Source organism: Vipera berus (genome assembly GCF_964194415.1).
Source record: "Vipera berus genome assembly, chromosome: 2".
Lineage (NCBI taxonomy): Eukaryota > Metazoa > Chordata > Lepidosauria > Squamata > Viperidae > Vipera > Vipera berus.
In genome coordinates, this window is record NC_138203.1 from 276024589 (window position 1) to 276051531 (window position 26943).

At 47.3% G+C, this 26943-nt stretch overlaps 1 protein-coding gene across 7 annotated transcripts in view; it reads left to right on the forward strand.

The window, feature by feature from the left end:
- LOC308664076 (uncharacterized protein) overlaps positions 1 to 26943 on the forward strand; it is a 36962-nt gene that overhangs the window by 4834 nt on the left and 5185 nt on the right. The window contains exons 1-3 of one of the 7 annotated variants that reach the window (XR_014025592.1): positions 9310 to 9367; positions 13478 to 13618; positions 14388 to 17327. Coding sequence is in view for 1 of the 7 variants with exons in the window: in XM_081321045.1 (XP_081177171.1) it covers positions 1714 to 4026 (2313 nt within the window). In the remaining 6 variants the exon portion in view is untranslated. Of the gene's footprint in view, positions 1 to 800; positions 4529 to 9309; positions 9368 to 11423; positions 11551 to 13477; positions 13619 to 14387; positions 24118 to 24197; positions 24242 to 26127; positions 26333 to 26943 lie in introns of those variants that run through there. The other 6 variants (XR_014025593.1, XR_014025591.1, XR_014025594.1 and 3 more) reach the window with 6 other exon arrangements.

Here is a 26943-nt window from a genome sequence, read left to right on the forward strand (position 1 = left end):
TTGTATCCCAGTATTGCTTTTCCTACTCTTTTATTGACTATGAAGGCTACTCCATTTCTTCTGAGGGATTCTTGCCAGCAGTACTATACCTGATGGTCATCTGAATTAAATTCACCCATTCCTGTCCATTTTAGTTCACTGATACCTAAGTTGTCGATGTTCAGTCTTGTCATCTCTTGTTTGACCACATCCAGCTTTCCTTGATTCATGGATCTTACATTCCAGGTTCCTATGGAGAAAAAATCTTTACAACATCGGACTTTCCTTTCACTCCCAGACACATCCACAGCTGAACATCCTTTCGCTTTGGCCCAGTCGCTTCATTCTTTCTGGCGCTACTAGTACTAGCCCTCTGCTCTTCCCCAGTAGCATATTGGACGCCTTCCGACCTGAGGGGCTTAATCTTCCAGCGTCATATCGTTTTGCCTTTTGGTACTGTCCATAAAGTTTTCATGGCAAAGATACTGGAGTGGGTTGCCATTTCCTTCTCCAGTGGATCAAGTTTTGTCAGAACTCTCTGCTATGACCTTTCTGTGCTGGGTGGCCCTGCACGGCATAGCTCATAGCTTCATTGAATTACGCAAACCCTTTGCCACGACAAAGGTAGTAATGCAAATGTGAACTTGAATCTTAGTAATCTTGCAATGTGTCAAATTAATCATAATTAATGTAAGAGGTTATTTTAGCATCGTGGCACGTTTGCTTTTTATCTTTAATGTATGTGTTTTTCTTTTTCATTTTTCACATCTTCAGCAACCATTTTATAAACAATAAATTACACTTTTCTTTGAATCTTATAGATAAAGAGGATGCCAATAAAAGCACTCCAGACAACTAACAAGCAACGTTGAAAAGGAAAGCAAATCAAGCCTGAAATGAAAATATTTTCCATTTCCTTCAAAAATCCCCACATAATTCCTCTCCTTCTCCAAAAGGTGATCAAGAAGAGATTTCAAACTGGAAAACGTAGACTGTGCAGAATTCAAGGGAACTTTACAGGTAGTCCTTGACTTAGAACAGTTCATATAGTGACCAAAGTTACAACGGCACTGAAAAAAGTGACTTATGACTCATTTTTGAAGCTTACGACTATTGCAGCATCCCCATGGTCATGTGATTTATATTTGGATGCTTGGCAGCTAACTCACATTTATGACAGTTGCAGTGTTCTGGGGTCACGTGATCTCCTTTTGCAATTTTCTGAGAAAGTCAATGGGGAAGCCAGATTCACTTAACCTAATTTAACAACCGCAGTGATACAATTAATAAATTGACAAGAAAAACTGTATAATGGGGCAAAACTCAGTTAACAAGTGCCTCGCTTAGCAACGTAAATTTAGGGCACAGTTGTGAATGTAAGGCGAGGACTACGTGTACATGAAAAGGCGGGCCAGGAAGCAACAGATGGAAACTAATCAAGGAGAGAAGCAACCTAGAACTAAGGAGAAACTTCCTGACAGTTAGAACAATTAACCAGTGGAACAACCTGCCTCCATAAGTTGTGAATGCTCCAACAATGTAAGTCTTTAAGGAGAGATTGGACAGCGATTTATCTGAAATGGTATAGGGTTTCCTGTCTGAGCAGAGGGTTCGACTACATAACCTTCCAACATCATCATCATCATCATTATTATTAATTATTATTATCTCATACCATAGAAAACCCTTGGAAAACTGATTTGGGGGAAGAAATTCAGTCAGAACTGCAGCCTGATGATACACCGGACGATGGACAGGAAAAAAAACATCTTTGAATGTCCTGATTGTGGGAAAAGTTTCAGTGAGAATTCTTACTTGGTGAAACACCAGAGGACTCACATAGCAAAGAAATCGTATGAGTGTCCGATATGTCAGAAAAGTTTCAGTCACAATTCTGACCTGGTGAAACACCAGAGGACTCACTTAGGAGATAAATCATATCAATGTCCATATTGTGGGGAAAGTTTCATCACAAAATTCCAGCTCACAAGTCACCAGAGGACTCACACCGGAGACAAACCCTTTGAATGCTCTGAATGTGGAAAATGTTTTAGATACAATTCACACCTGGTGATACACCAGAGGATTCACACAGGAGAGAAACCCTTTGAATGTCCTGATTGTGGAAAAACTTTCATTAAAAAATACTTGCTCATGGTACATCAGAGGAGTCACACTGGGGAGAAACCCTTCGAATGTCATGATTGCGAAAAACGTTTCAGTCAAAGTTCCATCCTGGTGATACATCAAAGGACTCACACAGGAGAGAAACCTTTTGAATGTCCTGATTGTGGGAAAAGTTTCCGCCAGAATGCCCACCTGGTGATACACCAGACGACTCACACAGGAGAGAAACCCTTTGAATGTCCTGATTGTGGGAAATGTTTCAGTTGGAATTCCCACCTGGTGATACACCAGAGGATTCACACAGGAGAGAAACTCTTTAAATGTCCTGATTGTGGGAAAAGTTTCATTAGAAAATTCCAGCTCATGAGTCACCAGCGAACACACACAGGAGACAAACCCTTTGAATGTCCTGACTGTGGAAAAAAATTCAGTCACAGTTCCAACCTGGTGATACACCGGAGGACTCACACAGGAGAGAAACCATTTCAGTGTGCTCTGTGTGGCAAAAGTTTTAGTCAGAATCGCAACCTGGTGAAACACCAGAGGACTCACACAAGGGAAAAACCATTTGAATGTCCTGATTGTGGAAAACGTTTCATGAAAAAGTGCACCCTCGTGATACACCAGAGGACTCACACAGGAGAGAAACCCTTTAAATGTCCTGATTGTGGGAAAGGTTTCACTGGGAATTCAAACCTGGTGATACATCGGAGGACTCACACAGGAGAGAAACCCTTTAAATGTCTTGTTTGTGGAAAAAGTTTCAGTCAGAATTCCCACCTGGTGATTCACCAGAGGACTCACACAGGAGACAAACCCTTTGAATGCTCCGATTGTGGGAAATGTTTTAGTTACAATTCACACCTGGTGGTACACCAGAGGATTCATACAGGAGAGAAACCCTTTGAATGTCCTGATTGTGGAAAAACTTTCAATAAAAAATGCCTGCTCATGGTACATCAGAGGAGTCACACCGGGGAGAAACCATTTGAATGTCCTGATTGTGGCAAAAGTTTCATTACAAAATTCCAGCTAATGACTCACCAGAGAACACACACAGGAGACAAACCATTTGAATGTCCTGAGTGTGGAAAAAAGTTCAGTCACAGTTCCAACCTGGTGATACACCGGAGGAGTCACACAGGAGAGAAACCGTTTGAATGTGCTCTTTGTGGCAAAAGTTTTAGTCAGAATTGCAACCTGGTGAAACACCAGAAGACTCACACAGGAGAGAAATCGTATGAGTGTCCAGTTTGTGGGAAACGTTTCAGTCACAGTTCCAATCTCGTGGAACACCAGAGGACTCACACAGGAGAGAAATCATATCAGTGTCCATATTGTGGAGAAAGTTTCATTACAAAATTCCAGCTCATGAGTCACCAGAAGACTCACACAACAGAGAAACTATTTGAATGTCCTGATTGTGGAAAACGTTTCATGAAAAGGTGTACTCTCATGATACACCAGAGGACTCACACTGGAGAGAAACCCTTTAAATGTCCTGATTGTGGGAAAAGTTTCAGTGGGAATTCCAACATGGTGATACACCGGAGGACTCACACAGGAGAGAAACCCTTTAAATGTCTCGTTTGTGGAAAAAGTTTCAGTCAGAATTACCACCTGGTGATTCACCATAGGACTCACACAGGAGAAAAACCCTTTCAATGTCCTGATTGTGGGAAACGTTTCAGTGAAAATTCTGTCCTGGTGATACATCGGAGGACTCACACAGGAGAGAGACCCTTTGAATGTCCTGTTTGTGGGAAATTTTTCAGTCAGAAATCCCACCTGGTGATTCACCAGAGGACTCACACAGGAGAGAAACCATTTCAATGTCCTGATTGTCGGAAAAGTTTCAGTCAGTTTTCCCATCTGGTAGTACACCAGAAGACTCACACAGGAGATAAAAAGGGTTTCTGAGTGTGGGAAATATTTCCTCAATTCAATCCTGGTGAGACACCAGAGGACTCAAATGGTCTTTCAAATGTCCAATCTGTGGACGGTTCTTCAGGCGTAAATCACTCCTTATTGCTTACTAGAAAAGCCACATGAGGCAAATGTTGATGAATTTAGACAAGGCTTGAATTTTGTTCCTGATCTCCCTTTGAGAGTGTGAGAAACTGACTCTGGCCTGATCCTTTTTATTCAGCTCATCTCAAATTGAGACTAGTAGGTGGAGGGAAAAAAGTGGAAACTTTTAGTTGGATAAAGGCTAACTACCTGTTTCTGGTTATTAGCAGAAATTACTGGATATTTTCTTTTGCAGAAGTTGTGGAATTCCTCAAAAAGGCTGTTGGGTTTTGTATATTGATTATGGAATTCCAACATGTGGAGTTTCTGTCTTTTATCTTGTTGTCCTGCAGATTATGAGCACCCTAATTCCCTTGCCACCAATAAGTAATCCTCGAGATAAAAACTGTAATCTGCCAATTTTGGTTGCATGTTGTAATGGTAGTTAATTAAGATTACCTTACTGAACTACCCACACCCTTTTCTCTCTCTGATGAAGCGCTCAAATGAATGTGCAAGTTGTTAAGCGCAACAGTGGCTACCTCAAGAGTTTGGGGAAGCTCTTGGAGGCCTATCGCAGGCCCAGATTTGCCTTCCAAAGGCCTCCCCTATTCTAACCTTTGGGATCCCTGCAATTCTTAGTCCCAACTTCCCCCCCTACCAGGCATCACAGCCTCCTCCATACCTTTTGAAGATCTCTGAACTTCAGTGGGGAAACAGGGCAGGACACGGATCTCTTCACTGCGTGACTGCATCATGGAAGCCACCATTACTTTGAACTGTACCCCGTATTCATCCCTGGGCCATGCAGTGGAGTTGTGGAAGCAGCTGCCATTTTGCTATGCCTGCCTCTGTGTCAAAATGGCAGCTGCTTCTGGGTCACTGTCACGTGGGAGTGAGATAGATTCTTCTGTTTTGCTACATTAACACTTTATAGACTGTGTTAAGGGTTTCTCTGTGCCTTGAAAATGGTGGCTGCCTCCAGATCTCCAAAAGGGCAGGCCATGTATCCCTGGGCCGCATGTTAAGTGGAGAAGTACCACTTGCGACAGTATTCTGCTGCAGCTCCACAAAAAAGCCAATACAGTCCTAGGCTGCATCAAGAAGGAATAGTGTTTAGACAACAAGTAGAGATAGAATTGTTTTACACAGTGCTGATGACACCAGTCTTAGAATAAAGTGTCCAGTACTGGTCACCATGATACAAAAAAATTGTTGTGTGTAGAGAAGAGAAACAAAGATGATAAAGGGTCATTAGGAGGGACATGATAGCTGTCTTCCAGTACTTACTTTATTTATTTATTTATTTATTTATTTATTTATTTATTTATTTATTTATTTATTTATTTATTTATTTGGATTTATATACCGCCCTTTCCCGAAGGACTCAGGGCGGTTTACAGGGTATTTAAAACAAGGAATACAAAAGTTAAAAAACAATTAAAAAGATTAAATCAATCCCTGAACAAAAGTAAAACCCCCAATTAAAATTAAAATTCTCAGCCTGGGCCAGAGGGCTTGAAGAACCAGGTCTTCAGGTCCCAGCGAAATGAACGAAGGTCGGGGGCAGTCCTAAGCTCCACGGGCAGCTGGTTCCAGAGGGCAGGCGCACCTACTGAGAGGGCCCTCCCCCTGGGTGTTATCCGCCGGCAATCTTTTACTTGAGCGTCTGTCACAAAGAATGGATTGACTTATTCTCTAGGGCACCTGTGGGCAGGACAAGACGTAACGGGTGGAAGCTTCTTAAAATGAGGTCTATTTCAGAAATGGACTGGACAACAATTTAATATAATAATAAGTTGGAAGGGACCTTGGAGGTCATCTAGTCCAACCCCCTGCTCAGGCAGGAAACCCTATACCATTTCAGACAAATGGCTCTCCAGTCTCTTCTTTAAAACTTCCAGTGTTGGAGCATTCACCACTTCTGGAGGCAGGTTGTTCCACTGGTTAGTTGTTCTAACTGTCATGAAGTTTCTCCTTAGTTCTAGGTTGCTTCTCTCCTCGACTAGTTTCCATCCGTTGCTTCTTGTCCTGCTTTCAGGTGCTTTGGAGAATAGCTTGACTCCCTCTTCTTTGTGGTAGCCCCTGAGATATTGGAACACTGCTATCATGTCACCCCTCACCCTTCTCTTCATTAAACTACACATACCCAATTCCAGCAACTGTTCCCTATATGTTTTAGCCTCCAGTCCCCCAGTCATCTTTGTTGCTCTTCTCTGTACTCTTTCCAGAGTCTCGACATCTTTTTCACATCGTGGTGACCAAAACTGGATGCAGTATTCCAGGTGTGGCCTTACCAAGGCATTGTAAAGTGGTACTAGTACTTTACGTGATCTTGATTCTATCCCTCTGTTAATGCAGCCTAGCACTGTGTTGGCTTTTTTGGCAGCTGCAGCACACTGCTGGCTCATATTTAAGTGATTGTCCCCTAGGACTCCGAGATCTCTCTCACAGTTACTACTATTGAGCAAGGTACCACCTATACTATACCTGTGCATTTGATTTTTCCTGCCTAAATGTAGAACCTTGAGTGGGAATTTGAGTGGGAATAGTATAATGCCTCTGACTTGAGCAGCGGGTTAGACTAGAAGACCTCCAGAGTCCCTTCCAAGCCTATAATGCTATGTTTCCATGAATTCAGAAGCAGTTTAGAAAAGAGATAAAGAGCAGCCCCATGAATTCGATTATCATAAAGTGCCTTTTTTAAAAAAAAAATTGGAAAAAAAATTACAAACTTAAAAAAAAACAAGGATATACAGAACATTTAAATAGAAAGAAAAAATGTGCATCAAAAGACAAAACCAGATTTACATATATTATTCCCGTCCACTTGAATATTCATAAATATATTGGAGCAATATTACTTTCCTTCCCTTACGAAGCAGGCCAAAAATTAATAAAGTTCTACTTCTATTTACAACCAATTTAACCTTCATCTATCTGATAGATAGAGAGGCAAATTAGTTAACAGGTGAACCAACAGCAAAGTTAAAATGTCAAAGCACTTTGTTAATAATCTTTATTGCATTTTACTTGTATAAAGCCAAAACAGCTTCTTATTTACAGTAAGTTACACAGTGCCTGCTCATTTCTGTATCTGCCCCATTCTGTATTCTGCCCCACTCTGCTAGTTAACAAGAGAAGCTCCTGGGTTTATTTTTTCCTCCAAGAGAATACGTTACTGAAAAGCCATGTGGGTACAGAAGTGGGAAATCCAGTTTTAACATTTTGCTTGTAAAAGTCACAAAATAAATTCCTCCTTTCTCCCCTGGATCTCCCACTGTCCTTTGAACATCAATCAGTTGCATTTGGGTTGTTTTGAGAACGATCTCAGAAAAGTGGAGGCAATTAGAGCTCCCGGACCTGTCACTTGACTTAAAATTATTTTATTTCATCTTTCTAAATACACCACAGAAGCATCTTGATCTCTTTGGCAAGTTGTGTGTAAGAAACACTGGAGAGCTTCTTTTTCAGTGAAGATTGTACAGCCCATAAAAGAGCTGCAATTAAAATTGGAAACCTCCGCAGACACGGCTGTTCCTTCACGTGGGCAGAGAGAAACAGGGACGCAGCAGTCACCAGAGAGAGAGGCAGATGCAGGAGCTCCATCTCAAAGGAAGCCCACCTGGACGCCTCTAAGGTCTCCGTCACCCGCCTTCCAGATGCCACTGGCCTTCTCCTAGCATGGTTCATGCCCGGGGAGGAAGCCCCCTTCAGCCACGATCCTTCTGGGACCAGATCCTCTTCCTCCCCTCCAGCCACTGGGAGGCTGATCCTCCCCAGCAGCGACAGGGGAACGTGGGAACGTGGGTGCCCAACCTTCCGGGAAACACCGGGAGCCCCCAGGCGGGGAGCCGGGCTGCGCCAAGAGGGGGGGCTGCGGGGCAGGAGGGGGGCTCGGGGGAAGGATCTGGAGGGGATCGGAGAGCCGTTCGCGGAAGCCGCAACCCAGGAGGAGGAGAAGCGAAGGCGCAGCGCTTCCCACGGAGCAGAAAAGCTCGCGAGGAATGGGGGAGACCCGGAAGGGGAGGGGGGGCAACCCCACCTGGCTCTCCCAGGAATCCCTCCTCCCCTTCCCGCCCCCCCTATTCCCTCCCCCTCTCTGCGCTTAACTCCTCCGCTGAAGCGCTGCGGGGAGGGGGCGACTGGGGCGCCGCCGAGCAACGCTAAAGTGCTCCAAGCGGGAACAGCAAAGGACCGTCACCCTTCATGCAAAGCCCCAAGAACAAAAACTAGGATCCAGATTGAAAAGGAAAGTTGCGTGTGCCAATCTGCACCTCTAAATGCAAATTAGGAATTCCTCGCTATTGAAGATGAGCGAGAAAGTGCTGCAGATGTTGATGCACTACAACACCCGCCACCCTGGCATTAGACGCCGGAATTGGCTGAATACAATATCTAACCTTATGCAGTATGTCGAGAGGAGTCTGGTAGCACCTTTTCTGACTAACAAATTGCATTAAAATGCATAACTGACTCTTGGTCTGCAAAAGGGCTAGTCGCTTTTCCCTCTACGGTTTGGGGCTCCCATGGAGTCACAGGTCTCTTCTCCCAACAATATGGAGAATCCCTTGTTCTGAGTAGAATAGATGATCCATTTCCTGCCTTCCTTCTCCCGTTTTAAGGGTTTTCATCTCTAAAATGAAGCTGTACCCAAAAAACAACTTGGTTCCCCCTTTCCACCAAGAGAGTTGCATCTTCCCCAAGAATAAAATGAAATTAGGCACAGGAGCCGTCAGACACCACCACAAGGCTCTACACCAGCCTAAATGAGGGTATTTCCTAACTGCTATCAGCAGTTGCACTCAGAGATTTTATATGGAGAGGGATCCTGACAAGGGACAGGGTTTTTTTCCTGTTACATGGGCAGCATCATAGTTAACTGTTTAGTGCTGAGGGAGGTTTCAAGCAGCTCTTACACTCATGTTCACTTCTGCCCTGTTGGCACCTCTGTTTGGTTGCTAACTGACTCTGCACTGAAGCTCCTTACTGTGTGTAGTCACACAAAGAGAAGCTTTGGGAGAAGCACCCCGTCCTCGGGATTTGTGTTGACAGCTTGCTATTCATTTTGGACCTCTACTGCTGCAAAACACGGCTTTCAAGGAGTTAAGGCCACAAAGTACCGTATTGCTAGAAAGGCCGGGAAGTGAGGAGAAGGAGAGAGGAACTTCCTCTACCGGATCACTCATGGGAGGAGGGTGGCGTGCAGAGAGGCTCCCGCGGTCTTCCAAGGATAAGCATCAGCTGGCAGGTGAGTGGGGGGCAGGTCGGAGGAGAAGCCGGGAGCAAGTCGGGCTGTTTGGTTTCCTCCACAGCGAAGACGCAGAGAAGCAAGTAGAATATGCAATAAGAGTTGGAAGAGATCTTTGAGGCCATCTAGTCCCCTGCTCGAGCAGGAGACCTTATACATTTCAGGCAAATGGCTGTCCAGTCTCTTCTTGAAGCCTCCAGTGATGGAGCAACCAGAAGGTCCGAAGGCAAAAACTATTTTTTTCCGCTGGTTAATTGTTCTCACTTTCAGGAAATTTCTCCTAGTTTCTAGGTTGCTTCTATCCTTGATTAGCTTCCATCCATTGTTTCTTGTTCTGCCTTCAGGTGCCTTGCAGAATAGGCTGGCCCCCTTCTTCTTTGTGGCAGCCCGTCAAATATTGAAACACTCTTTTCATGTCACTCCTCACCCTTCTATTCCTTAGACTAGAGCACGGGTCGGCAACCCGCGGCTCTGGAGCCACATGCGGCTCTTTGAGCCGTCTCCTGCGGCTCCCAGGCGCCTGGTGCGCGCGCACCTCTTCGAACGGGCAGTGGTGCGCGCGCACCTCTCCAAATGGAGAGTGGCACCGCCCGTTCCGAGAGGTGCGCGCGCACCTTTCCGAAGGGCGGAGGTGCCCGCGCACCTCTCCAAGCCGCCGTCGTCTCGTCCGGAGACCTGCTGCGTTCACGGCAGCTGTGCAAACGGGATGGCGGCGGTTTGGAGAGTGTGCGCGCACCTCTCCCAAGCCGCCGCCATCCGGAGACCTGCCGACGTTTGGGGAGGTTTGGGCAGTTGCGCGCGCACCTCCCGAAACCTCCCTAAACGTCGGCAGGTCTCCATACCTCTGCGCAAACGGGCAGCGGCCCCGCTTGTTGCAAAAGCTGCCGCGGCCCGTCTGCAAAGCTGCCGAAAGCGGCAGCTTTGGAGACGGGCTGCGGCAGCTTTCGCAACAAGCGGGGCCGCTACCCATTCCGAGAGGTGCACGCGCACCTCCCCAAACCTCCCCAAACGTCGGCAGGTCTCCGTACCTCCGCGCGAACGGGCAGCGGCCCCGCTTGTTGCGAATGCTGCCGCGGCCCGTCTGCATAGCTGCCGAAAGCGGCAGCTTTGCAGACGGGCCGCGGCAGCTTTCGCATCAAGCAGGGCCGCTACCCATTCCGAGAGGTGCGCGCGCACCTCCCCAAACCTTTGGAGAGGTGCGCGCGTACCTCCGCGCGAATGGGCAGCGGCGCCGCTCTTTGAGAAAGCTGCGTCTGCAAAGCTGCCGCCTCTGCTCCCTTCCTTCAACCGGCCTGCTTTTCCAACCTCACTTCCCTCCCAAAGCTCCTCCTTTTCTACTCAAACCGATTTTCGGGGTTGCTTGGCTTACACACAAATGTCCCTTTCTCGTCGATCCTCCCTCCCTACCCGCAGAGGCTCCAAACGTCCCTTTCTCGCCGCTCCTCCCTCCCTGCCCGCAGAGGCTCTTGCCCTCCCCTGGCTCGTTCAACGGGGGGGGAATAGGTCAGGTACCCCTTCCCCCCTGAGAACGACACGTGTAAATCTCAAAACGACCCCGGCAAGCTTCGCGCAAAGCCGCCAGGCAGACCCGCGAGCTGGGGCTCAGAGCCAGCAGCTGGAGGGGAAGAAAAAGACGGCGCCGTCTGAGGAGTCTCTTCTTCGGCTATCTTGCTCTGCCCGTCTCCCGATTGAAAAAACCTCCTCAGCGGATCGGTGCGGTGAAGAGGCCGCGCTTCCTTCAGGGGGCCTTTCATTCCTGTACAAGGGGGAAGGGGAACTCTGTGCTTTTGTGTGTGCATGTGTGTGTGTGTGTGTGTATGTAAAGCACGAGAGAGGGAGGAAGAGGGGGGGAAAGCGAGATCTCAAGCCCCGATGTCGTCGTCGCCGTCTCCCCTGAGCAGCGCCGCTTGGAAGAGAAAAGGAGCAGGACAGGCATGCTCGCTCCTGCCCCACCCCTCCGCTCTTCCTCGGCTTACTGCGTCGGCGCTGGGTCATGTCAGCCGGCTGCGCGTTTCCATGGCTGCTCCCCGGCCTGCCGGAAGGCCCCGGTAGCTGCTGGGGCATCGAGAGAGGCGCCGGTGGCTGCTGGGTCGTCCCGGCGGCCGCGCTCTTCCCTGGCTCGGTGGAAGACCGCAGTAACGTGGGGGCTGCATACAGACGCCGGCAGCTGGTCACGGGGCCCGGTGAGTCCCTCCGCGGCCTCACCGGGTGTCGGACATGTCGAGCCCGACACCGGGCAGTCTCCCTGGCGGCGTCGGTCGATCGGAGGATGCAGCCAGTGTGCGGAGGGCAGGCCCCCAAGACGACGTGGGCCTGCGCTAGTGGTGTGCGAGGATGGCGGGGGTGGCTCCCGTGGCGACAGCTGCCGCGGCCCGCCTGCAGAGCTGCCGCCTTCGGCAGCCTGCAAACGTGCCACGGCAGCTCCCCCAAAGAGGAGGAAAGCCGCCGCGGCCCGTTTGCAGGCCGCCGCCCTCCTCTCTTTGGGAGAGCTGCCGCGGCACGTTTACAGGCTGCCGAAGGTGGCGGCGCCGCTGCCACTGGGAACCGGTTCCATCACACACACACAGGAAGGTGGCAACTGCGGGCGTCCGCGCAAGCGCAAGAAAAAACCGTTTTGCGCATGGGGCTCCCACGTTTTTGTGTGTGTGATGGAACCGGTTCCCAGTGGTTCTTTTCCTTTTTCGGGTTGCCGACCCCTGGACTAGAGATACCCAATTCCTGCAAACATCGTTGTATGTTTTAGCCTGAAGCCCCCTAATATGTCTGTCGCTCTTTCATTTCTTTTCTCTTAGTCCGCATTAAGTCCAGTATAGCTGTTAAAAGGGCTGGGACTCTGCATGTGGCATTTCTATCATCTGTCATGATAAAAATGCAAAGAACACTCCCAAAAAAGATTTTTACAGAAATGCACGCTATTCTGCAAAATTAAACATCCAGCAACGTCTTCTGCTGACGTCTAGATAGCCCTTAAGAAACAAATATTAGAATAGAATAGAGCTGGAAGGGATCTTGGAGGTCTTCTATTCCAACCCCCTGCTCGAGCAGTCCTGTCTCTTCTTAAAAATCTCCAGTGATGGAGTACCTACTATTTCTGAAGGCAAGCTGTTCCCCAGATTAATTGGCCTCCGTCTCAGGAAGTTTCTCCTTAATTGAAGGTTGGTTCTCTGATTATTTTCCAACCATTGTTTCTTGTCCTGCCTTCTGGTGCTTTGGAGAATAATTTGACCCCTCTTCTTTGTGGCAACCCCTCAAATACTGGAATAGTGCTATCATGTCACCCCTATTTCTTCTTTTCTTTAGATTAGTCAAGCCAAAGTCATGCAGCAGTATTGCTTTTCCTACTCTTTTATTGACTATGAAGACTACTCCATTTCTTCTGAGGGATTCTTGCCCGCAGTAGTATACCTGATGGTCATCTGAATTAAATTCACCCATTCCTGTCCATTTTAGTTCGCTGATACCTAAGTTGTCGATGTTCAGTCTTGTCATGTCTTGTTTGACCATGTCCAACTTTCCTTGATTCATGGATCTTACATTCCAAGTTCCTATGGAGAAAAAATCTTTACAGCATCGGACTTTCCTTTCACCACCAGACACATCCACAGCTGAGCGTCCTTTTGGCTTTGGCCCAATGACTTCATTCCTTCTGGCGCTACTAGTACTAGCCCTCTGCTCTTCCCCAGTAGCATATTGGACACCTTCTGACCTGAGGGGCTTATCTTCCAGCGTCATATCGTTTTGCCTTTTGGTATTGTCCATAGGGTTTTCATGGCAAAGATACTGGAGTGGGTTGCCATTTCCTTCTCCAGTGGATCACGTTTTGTCAGAACTCTCTGCTATGACCTTTCCGTCTTGGGTGGCCCTGCACGGCATAGCTCATAGCTTTATTGAATTATGCAAGCCCCTTCGCCATGACAAGGCAGTAATGCAAATGTGAACTTGAATCTCAGTAATCTTGCAATGTGTCAAATTAATCATAATTAATGTAAGAGGTTATTTTAGCATTGTGGCATGTTTGCTTTTTATCTTTAATGTATGTGTTTTTCATTTTTCACATGTTCAGCAACCATTTTATAAACAATAAGTTACACTTTTCTTTGAATCTTATAGATAAAGAAGATGCCAATAAAAGCACTCCAGACAACTGAGAATAACAAGCAACGTTAAAAACGAAAGGACATCAAGCCTGAAATGAAAATATTTTCCATTTCCTTCAAAAACCCCCACATAACTCCTCTCCTTCTCCAAAAGGTGATCAAGAAGAGATTTCAAACTGGAAAACGTAGACTATGCAGAACTCAAGGGAACTTTACAGGTAGTCCTTGACTTAGAACAGTTCATATAGTGACCGAAGTTACAACGGCACTGAAATAAGTGACTTATGACTCATTTTTGAAGCTTACGACTATTGCAGCATCCCCATGGTCATGTGATTTATATTTGGATGCTTGGCAGCTAACTCACATTTATGACAGTTGCAGTGTTCTGCGGTCACGTGATCTCCTTTTGCAATTTTCTGAGAAAGTCAATGGGGAAGCCAGATTCACTTAACCTAATTTAACAACCACAGTGATGCAGTTAACAAATTGACAAGAAAAATTGTATAATGGGGCAAAGCTCAGTTAACAAGTGCCTCGCTTAGCAACATAAATTTAGGGCACAGTTGTCGTTGTAAGTCAAGGACTACGTGTACATGAAAAGGCAGGCCAGGAAGCAATAGATGGAAACTAATCAAGGAGAGAAGCAACCTAGAACTGAGGAGAAACTTCCTGACAGTTAGAACAATTAACCAGTGGAACAACCTGCCTCCAGAAGTTGTGAATGCTCCAACACTGGAAGTTTTTAAGAAGAGATTGGACAGCCATTTGTCTGAAATGGTATAGGGTTTCCTGTCTGAGCAGGGGTTTGGACTAGATGACCTGAAAGATACCTTCCATCATCATCATTATTTATTATTATTATTATTATTATTATTATTATTATTATTATTATTATTATTATTATTTATCTCTTACCATAGAAAACCCTTGGAAAGCTCTGATTTGGGGGAAAATTTCAGTCAGAACTCCAGCCTGAAGATACACCTGACGATGGAGAGGAAAAAAAACATCTTTGAATGTCCTGATTGTGGGAAAGGTTTCAGTGAGAATTCTTACTTGGTGAAACACCAGAGGACTCACATAGCAAAGAAATCGTATGAGTGTCCAGTTTGTGAGAAAAGTTTCAGTCACAATTCTGACCTGTTGAAACACCAGAGGACTCACTTACGAGATAAATCATATCAATGTCCATATTGTGGGGAAAGTTTCATCACAAAATTCCAGCTCACACGTCACCAGAGGACTCACACAAGAGACAAACCCTTTGAATGCTCTGAATGTGGAAAATGTTTTAGATACAATTCACACCTGGTGATACACCAGAGGATTCACACAGGAGAGAAACCCTTTGAATGTCCTGATTCTGGAAAAACTTTCATTAAAAAATACTTGCTCATGGTACATAAGAGGAGTCACACCGGGGAGAAACTATTTGAATGTCCTGATTGTGAAAAATGTTTCAGTCAAAGTTCCAACCTGGTGAAACATCAGAAGACTCACACAGGAGAGAAACCCTTTGAATGTCCACATTGTGGGAAAAGGTTCAGTGAAAATTACAACCTGGTAATACACCGGAGGACTCATACAGGAGAGAAACCATTTCAATGTGCTCTGTGTGACAAAAGTTTTAGTCGGAATGGCAACCTGGTGAGACACCAGAGGACTCACACAGGAGAGAAATCGTATGAGTGTCCGGTTTGTGGGAAACGATTCAGTCACAGTTCCAATCTCGTTGAACACCAGAAGACTCACACAACAGAGAAACCATTTGAATGTCCTGATTGTGGAAAACGTTTCATGAGAAAGTCTACTCTCATACTACACCAGAGGACTCACACTGGAGAGAAACCCTTTAAATGTCCTGATTGTGGGAAAAGTTTCAGTGCTAATTCCAACATGGTGATGCACCGGAGGACTCACACAGGAGAGAAACCCTTTAAATGTCTCGTTTGTGGAAAAAGTTTCAGTCAGAATTCCCACCTGGTGATTCACCAGAGGACTCACACAGGAGACAAACCCTTTGAATGCTCCGATTGTGGGAAATGTTTTAGTTACAATTCACACCTGGTGGTACACCAGAGGATTCATACAGGAGAGAAACCCTTTGAATGTCCTGATTGTGGAAAAACTTTCTATAAAAAATGCCTGCTCATGGTACATCAGAGGAGTCACACCGGGGAGAAACCATTTGAATGTCCTGATTGTGGCAAAAGTTTCATTACAAAATTCAAGCTAATGACTCACCAGAGAACACACACAGGAGACAAACCATTTGAATGTCCTGAGTGTGGAAAAAAGTTCAGTCACAGTTCCAACCTGGTGATACACCGGAGGAGTCACACAGGAGAGAAACCGTTTGAATGTGCTCTTTGTGGCAAAAGTTTTAGTCAGAATTGCAACCTGGTGAAACACCAGAAGACTCACACAGGAGAGAAATCGTATGAGTGTCCAGTTTGTGGGAAACGTTTCAGTCACAGTTCCAATCTCGTGGAACACCAGAGGACTCACACAGGAGAGAAATCATATCAGTGTCCATATTGTGGGGAAAGTTTCATTACAAAATTCCAGCTCATGAGTCACCAGAAGACTCACACAACAGAGAAACTATTTGAATGTCCTGATTGTGGAAAACGTTTCATGAAAAGGTGTACTCTCATGATACACCAGAGGACTCACACTGGAGAGAAACCCTTTAAATGTCCTGATTGTGGGAAAAGTTTCAGTGGGAATTCCAACATGGTGATACACCGGAGGACTCACACAGGAGAGAAACCCTTTAAATGTCTCGTTTGTGGAAAAAGTTTCAGTCAGAATTGCCATCTGGTGATTCACCATAGGACTCACACAGGAGAAAAACCCTTTCAATGTCCTGATTGTGGGAAACGTTTCAGTGAAAATTCTGTCCTGGTGATACATCGGAGGACTCACACAGGAGAGAGACCCTTTGAATGTCCTGTTTGTGGGAAATTTTTCAGTCAGAAATCCCACCTGGTGATTCACCAGAGGACTCACACAGGAGAGAAACCATTTCAATGTCCTGATTGTCGGAAAAGTTTCAGTCAGTTTTCCCATCTGGTAGTACACCAGAAGACTCACACAGGAGATAAAAAGGATTTCTGATTGTGGGAAATATTTCCTCAATTCAATCCTGGTGAGACACCAGAGGACTCAAATGGTCTTTCAAATGTCCAGTCTGTGGACGGTTCTTCAGGCGTAAATCACTCCTTATTGCTTACTAGAAAAGCCACATGAGGCAAATGTTGATGAATTTAGACAAGGCTTGAATTTTGTTCCTGATCTCCCTTTGAGAGTGTGAGAAACTGACTCTGGCCTGATCCTTTTTATTCAGCTCATCTCAAATTGAGACTAGTAGGTGGAGGGAAAAAAGTGGAAACTTTTAGTTGGATAAAGGCTAACTACCTGTTTCTGGTTATTAGCAGAAATTACTGGATATTTTCTTTTGCAGAAGTTGTGGAATTCCTCAAAAAGGCTGTTGGGTTTTGTATATTGATTATGGAATTCCAACATGTGGAGTTTCTGTCTTTTATCTTGTTGTCCTGCAGATTATGAGCACCCTAATTCCCTTGCCACCAATAAGTAATCCTCGAGATAAAAACTGTAATCTGCCAATTTTGGTTGCATGTTGTAATGGTAATTAATTAAGATTACCTTACTGAACTACCCACACCCTTTTCTCTCTCTGATGAAGCCCTCAAATGAATGTGCAAGTTGTTAAGCGCAACAGTGGCTACCTCAAGAGTTTGGGGAAGCTCTTGGAGGCCTATCGCAGGCCCAGATTTGCCTTCCAAAGGCCTCCCCTATTCTAACCTTTGGGATCCCTGCAATTCTTAGTCCCAACTTCCCCCCCTACCAGGCATCACAGCCTCCTCCTCCATACCTTTTGAAGATCTCTGAACTTCAGTGGGGAAACAGGGCAGGACACGGATCTCTTCACTGCGTGACTGCATCATGGAAGCCACCATTACTTTGAACTGTACCCCGTATTCGTCCCTGGGCCATGCAGTGGAGTTGTGGAAGCAGCTGCCATTTTGCTATGCCTGCCTCTGTGTCAAAATGGCAGCTGCTTCTGGGTCACTGTCACGTGGGAGTGAGATAGATTCTTCTGTTTTGCTACATTAACACTTTATAGACTGTGTTAAGGGTTTCTCTGTGCCTTGAAAATGGTGGCTGCCTCCAGATCTCCAAAAGGGCAGGCCATGTATCCCTGGGCCGCATGTTAAGTGGAGAAGTACCACTTGCGACAGTATTCTGCTGCAGCTCCACAAAAAAGCCAATACAGTCCTAGGCTGCATCAAGAAGGAATAGTGTTTAGACAACAAGTAGAGATAGAATTGTTTTACACAGTGCTGATGACACCAGTCTTAGAATAAAGTGTCCAGTACTGGTCACCATGATACAAAAAAATTGTTGTGTGTAGAGAAGAGAAACAAAGATGATAAAGGGTCATTAGGAGGGACATGATAGCTGTCTTCCAGTACTTACTTTATTTATTTATTTATTTATTTATTTATTTATTTATTTATTTATTTATTTATTTATTTATTTGGATTTATATACCGCCCTTTCCCGAAGGACTCAGGGCGGTTTACAGGGTATTTAAAACAAGGAATACAAAAGTTAAAAAACAATTAAAAAGATTAAATCAATCCCTGAACAAAAGTAAAACCCCCAATTAAAATTAAAATTCTCAGCCTGGGCCAGAGGGCTTGAAGAACCAGGTCTTCAGGTCCCAGCGAAATGAACGAAGGTCGGGGGCAGTCCTAAGCTCCACGGGCAGCTGGTTCCAGAGGGCAGGCGCACCTACTGAGAGGGCCCTCCCCCTGGGTGTTATCCGCCGGCAATCTTTTACTTGAGCGTCTGTCACAAAGAATGGATTGACTTATTCTCTAGGGCACCTGTGGGCAGGACAAGACGTAACGGGTGGAAGCTTCTTAAAATGAGGTCTATTTCAGAAATGGACTGGACAACAATTTAATATAATAATAAGTTGGAAGGGACCTTGGAGGTCATCTAGTCCAACCCTCTGCTCAGGCAGGAAACCCTATACCATTTCAGACAAATGGCTCTCCAGTCTCTTCTTTAAAACTTCCAGTGTTGGAGCATTCACCACTTCTGGAGGCAGGTTGTTCCACTGGTTAGTTGTTCTAACTGTCATGAAGTTTCTCCTTAGTTCTAGGTTGCTTCTCTCCTTGACTAGTTTCCATCCGTTGCTTCTTGTCCTGCTTTCAGGTGCTTTGGAGAATAGCTTTACTCCCTCTTCTTTGTGGTAGCCCCTGAGATATTGGAACACTGCTATCATGTCACCCCTCACCCTTCTCTTCATTAAACTACACATACCCAATTCCAGCAACTGTTCCCTATATGTTTTAGCCTCCAGTCCCCCAATCATCTTTGTTGCTCTTCTCTGTACTCTTTCCAGAGTCTCGACATCTTTTTCACATCGTGGTGACCAAAACTGGATGCAGTATTCCAGGTGTGGCCTTACCAAGGCATTGTAAAGTGGTACTAGTACTTTACGTGATCTTGATTCTATCCCTCTGTTAATGCAGCCTAGCACTGTGTTGGCTTTTTTGGCAGCTGCAGCACACTGCTGGCTCATATTTAAGTGATTGTCCCCTAGGACTCCGAGATCTCTCTCACAGTTACTACTATTGAGCAAGGTACCACCTATACTATACCTGTGCATTTGATTTTTCCTGCCTAAATGTAGAACCTTGAGTGGGAATTTGAGTGGGAATAGTATAATGCCTCTGACTTGAGCAGCGGGTTAGACTAGAAGACCTCCAGAGTCCCTTCCAAGCCTATAATGCTATGTTTCCATGAATTCAGAAGCAGTTTAGAAAAGAGATAAAGAGCAGCCCCATGAATTCGATTATCATAAAGTGGCTTTTTTTAAAAAAAATTTGGAAAAAAAATTACAAACTTAAAAAAAAAACAAGGATATACAGAACATTTAAATAGAAAGAAAAAATGTGCATCAAAAGACAAAACCAGATTTACATATATTATTCCCGTCCACTTGAATATTCATAAATATATTGGAGCAATATTACTTTCCTTCCCTTACGAAGCAGGCCAAAAATTAATAAAGTTCTACTTCTATTTACAACCAATTTAACCTTCATCTATCTGATAGATAGAGAGGCAAATTAGTTAACAGGTGAACCAACAGCAAAGTTAAAATGTCAAAGCACTTTGTTAATAATCTTTATTGCATTTTACTTGTATAAAGCCAAAACAGCTTCTTATTTACAGTAAGTTACACAGTGCCTGCTCATTTCTGTATCTGCCCCATTCTGTATTCTGCCCCACTCTGCTAGTTAACAAGAGAAGCTCCTGGGTTTATTTTTTCCTCCAAGAGAATACGTTACTGAAAAGCCATGTGGGTACAGAAGTGGGAAATCCAGTTTTAACATTTTGCTTGTAAAAGTCACAAAATAAATTCCTCCTTTCTCCCCTGGATCTCCCACTGTCCTTTGAACATCAATCAGTTGCATTTGGGTTGTTTTGAGAACGATCTCAGAAAAGTGGAGGCAATTAGAGCTCCCGGACCTGTCACTTGACTTAAAATTATTTTATTTCATCTTTCTAAATACACCACAGAAGCATCTTGATCTCTTTGGCAAGTTGTGTGTAAGAAACACTGGAGAGCTTCTTTTTCAGTGAAGATTGTACAGCCCATAAAAGAGCTGCAATTAAAATTGGAAACCTCCGCAGACACGGCTGTTCCTTCACGTGGGCAGAGAGAAACAGGGACGCAGCAGTCACCAGAGAGGCAGATGCAGGAGCTCCATCTCAAAGGAAGCCCACCTGGACGCCTCTAAGGTCTCCGTCACCCGCCTTCCAGATGCCACTGGCCTTCTCCTAGCATGGCTCATGCCCGGGGAGGAAGCCCCCTTCAGCCACGATCCTTCTGGGCCCAGATCCTCTTCCTCCCCTCCAGCCACTGGGAGGCTGATCCTCCCCAGCAGCGACAGGGGAACGTGGGAACGGGGGTGCCCAACCTTCCGGGAAACACCGGGAGCCCCCAGGCGGGGAGCCGGGCTGCGCCAAGAGGGGGGGCTGCGGGGCAGGAGGGGGGCTCGGGGGAAGGATCTGGAGGGGATCGGAGAGCCGTTCGCGGAAGCCGCAACCCAGGAGGAGGAGAAGCGAAGGCGCAGCGCTTCCCACGGAGCAGAAAAGCTCGCGAGGAATGGGGGAGACCCGGAAGGGGAGGGGGGGCAACTGGGGGAAACCCACCTGGCTCTCCCAGGAATCCCTCCTCCCCTTCCCGCCCCCCCTATTCCCTCCCCCTCTCTGCGCTTAACTCCTCCGCTGAAGCGCTGCGGGGAGGGGGCGACTGGGGCGCCGCCGAGCAACGCTAAAGTGCTCCAAGCGGGAACAGCAAAGGACCGCCACCCTTCATGCAAAGCCCCAAGACCAAAAACTAGGATCCAGATTGAAAAGGAAAGTTGCGTGTGCCAATCTGCACCTCTAAATGCAAATTAGGAATTCGTCACTATTGAAGATGAGCGAGAAAGTGCTGCAGATGTTGATGCACTACAACACCCGCCACCCTGGCATTAGACGCCGGAATTGGCTGAATACAATATCCAACCTTATGCAGTATGTCGGGAGAAGTCTGGTAGCACCTTTTCTGACTAACAAATTGCATTAAAATGCATAACTGACTCTTGGTCTGCAAAAGGGCTAGTCGCTTTTCCCTCTACGGTTTGGGGCTCCCATGGAGTCACAGGTCTCTTCTCCCAACAATATGGAGAATCCCTTGTTCTGAGTAGAATAGATGATCCATTTCCTGCCTTCCTTCTCCCGTTTTAAGGGTTTTCATCTCTAAAATGAAGCTGTACCCAAAAAACAACTTGGTTCCCCCTTTCCACCAAGAGAGTTGCATCTTCCCCAAGAATAAAATGAAATTAGGCACAGGAGCCGTCAGACACCACAACAAGGCTCTACACCAGCCTAAATGAGGGTATTTCCTAACTGCTATCAGCAGTTGCACTCAGAGATTTTATATGGAGAGGGATCCTGACAAGGGACAGGGTTTTTTTCCTGTTACATGGGCAGCATCATAGTTAACTGTTTAGTGCTGAGGGAGGTTTCAAGCAGCTCTTACACTCTTGTTCACTTCTGCCCTGTTGGCACCTCTGTTTGGTTGCTAACTGACTCTGCACTGAAGCTCCCTACTGTGTGTAGTCACACAAAGAGAAGCTTTGGGAGAAGCACCCCGTCCTCGGGATTTGTGTTGACAGCTTGCTATTCATTTTGGACCTCTACTGCTGCAAAACACGGCTTTCAAGGAGTTAAGGCCACAAAGTACCGTATTGCTAGAAAGGCCGGGAAGTGAGGAGAAGGAGAGAGGAACTTCCTCTACCGGATCACTCATGGGAGGAGGGTGGCGTGCAGAGAGGCTCCTGCGGTCTTCCAAGGATAAGCATCAGCTGGCAGGTGAGTGGGGGGCAGGTCGGAGGAGAAGCCGGGAGCAAGTCGGGCTGTTTGGTTTCCTCCACAGCGAAGACGCAGAGAAGCAAGTAGAATATGCAGTAAGAGTTGGAAGAGATCTTTGAGGCCATCTAGTCCCCTGCTCGAGCAGGAGACCTTATACATTTCAGGCAAATGGCTGTCCAGTCTCTTCTTGAAGCCTCCAGTGATGGAGCAACCAGAAGGTCCGAAGGCAAAAACTATTTTTTTCCGCTGGTTAATTGTTCTCACTTTCAGGAAATGTCTCCTAGTTTCTAGGTTGCTTCTATCCTTGATTAGCTTCCATCCATTGTTTCTTGTTCTGCCTTCAGGTGCCTTGCAGAATAGGCTGGCCCCCTTCTTCTTTGTGGCAGCCCGTCAAATATTGAAACACTCTTTTCATGTCACTCCTCATCCTTCTATTCCTTAGACTAGAGCACGGGTCGGCAACCCGCGGCTCTGAAGCCGCATGCGGCTCTTTGAGCCGTCTCCTGCGGCTCCCAGGCGCCTGGTGCGCGCGCACCTCTTCGAACGGGCAGTGGTGCGCGCGCACCTCTCCAAATGGAGAGTGGCACCGCCCGTTCCGAGAGGTGCGCGCGCACCTTTCCGAAGGGCGGAGGTGCCCGCGCACCTCTCCAAGCCGCCGTCGTCTCGTCCGGAGACCTGCTGCGTTCACGGCAGCTGTGCAAACGGGATGGCGGCGGTTTGGAGAGTGTGCGCGCACCTCTCCCAAGCCGCCGCCGTCCGGAGACCTGCCGACGTTTGGGGAGGTTTGGGCAGGTGCGCGCGCACCTCCCGAAACCTCCCTAAACGTCGGCAGGTCTCCATACCTCTGCGCAAACGGGCAGCGGCCCCGCTTGTTGCAAAAGCTGCCGCGGCCCGTCTGCAAAGCTGCCGAAAGCGGCAGCTTTGGAGACGGGCCGCGGCAGCTTTCGCAACAAGCGGGGCCGCTACCCATTCCGAGAGGTGCACGCGCACCTCCCCAAACCTCCCCAAACGTCGGCAGGTCTCCGTACCTCCGCGCGAACGGGCAGCGGCCCCGCTTGTTGCGAATGCTGCCGCGGCCCGTCTGCATAGCTGCCGAAAGCGTCAGCTTTGCAGACGGGCCGCGGCAGCTTTCGCATCAAGCGGGGCCGCTACCCATTCCGAGAGGTGCGCGCGCACCTCCCCAAACCTTTGGAGAGGTGCGCGCGTACCTCCGCGCGAATGGGCAGCGGCGCCGCTCTTTGAGAAAGCTGCGTCTGCAAAGCTGCCACCTCTGCTCCCTTCCTTCAACCGGCCTGCTTTTCCAACCTCACTTCCCTCCCAAAGCTCCTCCTTTTCTACTCAAACCGATTTTCGGGGTTGCTCGGCTTACACACAAATGTCCCTTTCTCGTTGATCCTCCCTCCCTACCCGCAGAGGCTCCAAACGTCCCTTTCTCGCCGCTCCTCCCTCCCTGCCCGCAGAGGCTCTTGCCCTCCCCTGGCTCGTTCAACGGGGGGGGGGAATAGGTCAGGTACCCCTTCCCCCCCCCGAGAACGACACGTGTAAATCTCAAAACGACCCCGGCAAGCTTCGCGCAAAGCCGCCAGGCAGACCCGCGAGCTGGGGCTCAGAGCCAGCAGCTGGAGGGGAAGAAAAAGACGGCGCCGTCTGAGGAGTCTCTTCTTTGGCTATCTTGCTCTGCCCGTCTCCCGATTGAAAAAACCTCAGCGGATCGGTGCGGTGAAGAGGCCACGCTTCCTTCAGGGGGCCTTTCATTCCTGTACAAGGGGGAAGGGGAACTCTGTGCTTTTGTGTGTGCATGTGTGTGTGTGTGTGTGTATGTAAAGCACGAGTGAGGGAGGAAGAGGGGGGGAAAGCGAGATCTCAAGCCCCGATGTCGTCGTCGCCGTCTCCCCTGAGCAGCGCCGCTTGGAAGAGAAAAGGAGCAGGACAGGCATGCTCGCTCCTGCCCCACCCCTCCGCTCTTCCTCGGCTTACTGCGTCGGCGCTGGGTCATGTCAGCCGGCTGCGCGTTTCCATGGCTGCTCCCCGGCCTGCCGGAAGGCCCCGGTGGCTGCTGGGGCATCGAGAGAGGCGCCGGTGGCTGCTGGGTCGTCCCGGCGGCCGCGCTCTTCCCTGGCTCGGTGGAAGACCGCAGTAACGTGGGGGCTGCATACAGACGCCGGCAGCTGGTCACGGGGCCCGGTGAGTCCCTCCGCGGCCTCACCGGGTGTCGGACATGTCGAGCCCGACACCGGGCAGTCTCCCTAGCGGCGTCGGTCGATCGGAGGATGCAGCCAGTGTGCGGAGGGCAGGCCCCCAAGACGAGGTGGGCCTGCGCTAGTGGTGTGCGAGGATGGCGGGGGTGGCTCCCGTGGCGAGGAAGGCGCGTCCGTGGGGGGTGAGGGCCTCGCGCTGTGCTGCGAAGTAGGGCCCTGCCAAATGTCGCGCCCATAGGCCGCGACAGCTGCCGCGGCCCGCCTGCAGAGCTGCCGCCTTCGGCAGCCTGCAAACGTGCCACGGCAGCTCCCCCAAAGAGGAGGAAAGCCGCCGCGGCCCGTTTGCAGGCCGCCGCCCTCCTCTCTTTGGGAGAGCTGCCGCGGCACGTTTACAGGCTGCCGAAGGTGGCGGCGCCGCTGCCACTGGGAACCGGTTCCATCACACACACACAGGAAGGTGGCAACTGCGGGCGTCCGCGCAAGCGCAAGAAAAAACCGTTTTGCGCATGGGGCTCCCACGTTTTTGTGTGTGTGATGGAACCGGTTCCCAGTGGCTCTTTTCCTTTTTCGGGTTGCCGACCCCTGGACTAGAGATACCCAATTCCTGCAAACATCGTTGTATGTTTTAGCCTGAAGCCCCCTAATATGTCTGTCGCTCTTTCATTTCTTTTCTCTTAGTCCGCATTAAGTCCAGTATAGCTGTTAAAAGGGCTGGGACTCTGCATGTGGCATTTCTATCATCTGTCATGATAAAAATGCAAAGAACACTCCCAAAAAAGATTTTTACAGAAATGCACGCTATTCTGCAAAATTAAACATCCAGCAACGTCTTCTGCTGACGTCTAGATAGCCCTTAAGAAACAAATATTAGAATAGAATAGAGCTGGAAGGGATCTTGGAGGTCTTCTATTCCAACCCCCTGCTCGAGCAGTCCTGTCTCTTCTTAAAAATCTCCAGTGATGGAGTACCTACTATTTCTGAAGGCAAGCTGTTCCCCAGATTAATTGGCCTCCGTCTCAGGAAGTTTCTCCTTAATTGAAGGTTGGTTCTCTGATTATTTTCCAACCATTGTTTCTTGTCCGGCCTTCTGGTGCTTTGGAGAATAATTTGACCCCTCTTCTTTGTGGCAACCCCTCAAATACTGGAATAGTGCTATCATGTCACCCCTATTTCTTCTTTTCTTTAGATTAGTCAAGCCAAAGTCATGCAGCAGTATTGCTTTTCCTACTCTTTTATTGACTATGAAGACTACTCCATTTCTTCTGAGGGATTCTTGCCCGCAGTAGTATACCTGATGGTCATCTGAATTAAATTCACCCATTCCTGTCCATTTTAGTTCGCTGATACCTAAGTTGTCGATGTTCAGTCTTGTCATGTCTTGTTTGACCATGTCCAACTTTCCTTGATTCATGGATCTTACATTCCAAGTTCCTATGGAGAAAAAATCTTTACAGCATCGGACTTTCCTTTCACCACCAGACACATCCACAGCTGAGCATCCTTTTGGCTTTGGCCCAATGACTTCATTCCTTCTGGCGCTACTAGTACTAGCCCTCTGCTCTTCCCCAGTAGCATATTGGACACCTTCTGACCTGAGGGGCTTATCTTCCAGCGTCATATCGTTTTGCCTTTTGGTATTGTCCATAGGGTTTTCATGGCAAAGATACTGGAGTGGGTTGCCATTTCCTTCTCCAGTGGATCACGTTTTGTCAGAACTCTCTGCTATGACCTTTCCGTCTTGGGTGGCCCTGCACGGCATAGCTCATAGCTTTATTGAATTATGCAAGCCCCTTCGCCATGACAAGGCAGTAATGCAAATGTGAACTTGAATCTCAGTAATCTTGCAATGTGTCAAATTAATCATAATTAATGTAAGAGGTTATTTTAGCATTGTGGCATGTTTGCTTTTTATCTTTAATGTATGTGTTTTTCATTTTTCACATGTTCAGCAACCATTTTATAAACAATAAGTTACACTTTTCTTTGAATCTTATAGATAAAGAAGATGCCAATAAAAGCACTCCAGACAACTGAGAATAACAAGCAACGTTAAAAACGAAAGGACATCAAGCCTGAAATGAAAATATTTTCCATTTCCTTCAAAAACCCCCACATAACTCCTCTCCTTCTCCAAAAGGTGATCAAGAAGAGATTTCAAACTGGAAAACGTAGACTATGCAGAACTCAAGGGAACTTTACAGGTAGTCCTTGACTTAGAACAGTTCATATAGTGACCGAAGTTACAACGGCACTGAAATAAGTGACTTATGACTCATTTTTGAAGCTTACGACTATTGCAGCATCCCCATGGTCATGTGATTTATATTTGGATGCTTGGCAGCTAACTCACATTTATGACAGTTGCAGTGTTCTGCGGTCACGTGATCTCCTTTTGCAATTTTCTGAGAAAGTCAATGGGGAAGCCAGATTCACTTAACCTAATTTAACAACCACAGTGATGCAGTTAACAAATTGACAAGAAAAATTGTATAATGGGGCAAAGCTCAGTTAACAAGTGCCTCGCTTAGCAACATAAATTTAGGGCACAGTTGTCGTAAGTCAAGGACTACGTGTACATGAAAAGGCAGGCCAGGAAGCAATAGATGGAAACTAATCAAGGAGAGAAGCAACCTAGAACTAAGGAGAAACTTCCTGACAGTTAGAACAATTAACCAGTGGAACAACCTGCCTCCAGAAGTTGTGAATGCTCCAACACTGGAAGTTTTTAAGAAGAGATTGGACAGCCATTTGTCTGAAATGGTATAGGGTTTCCTGTCTGAGCAGGGGTTTGGACTAGATGACCTCAAAGATA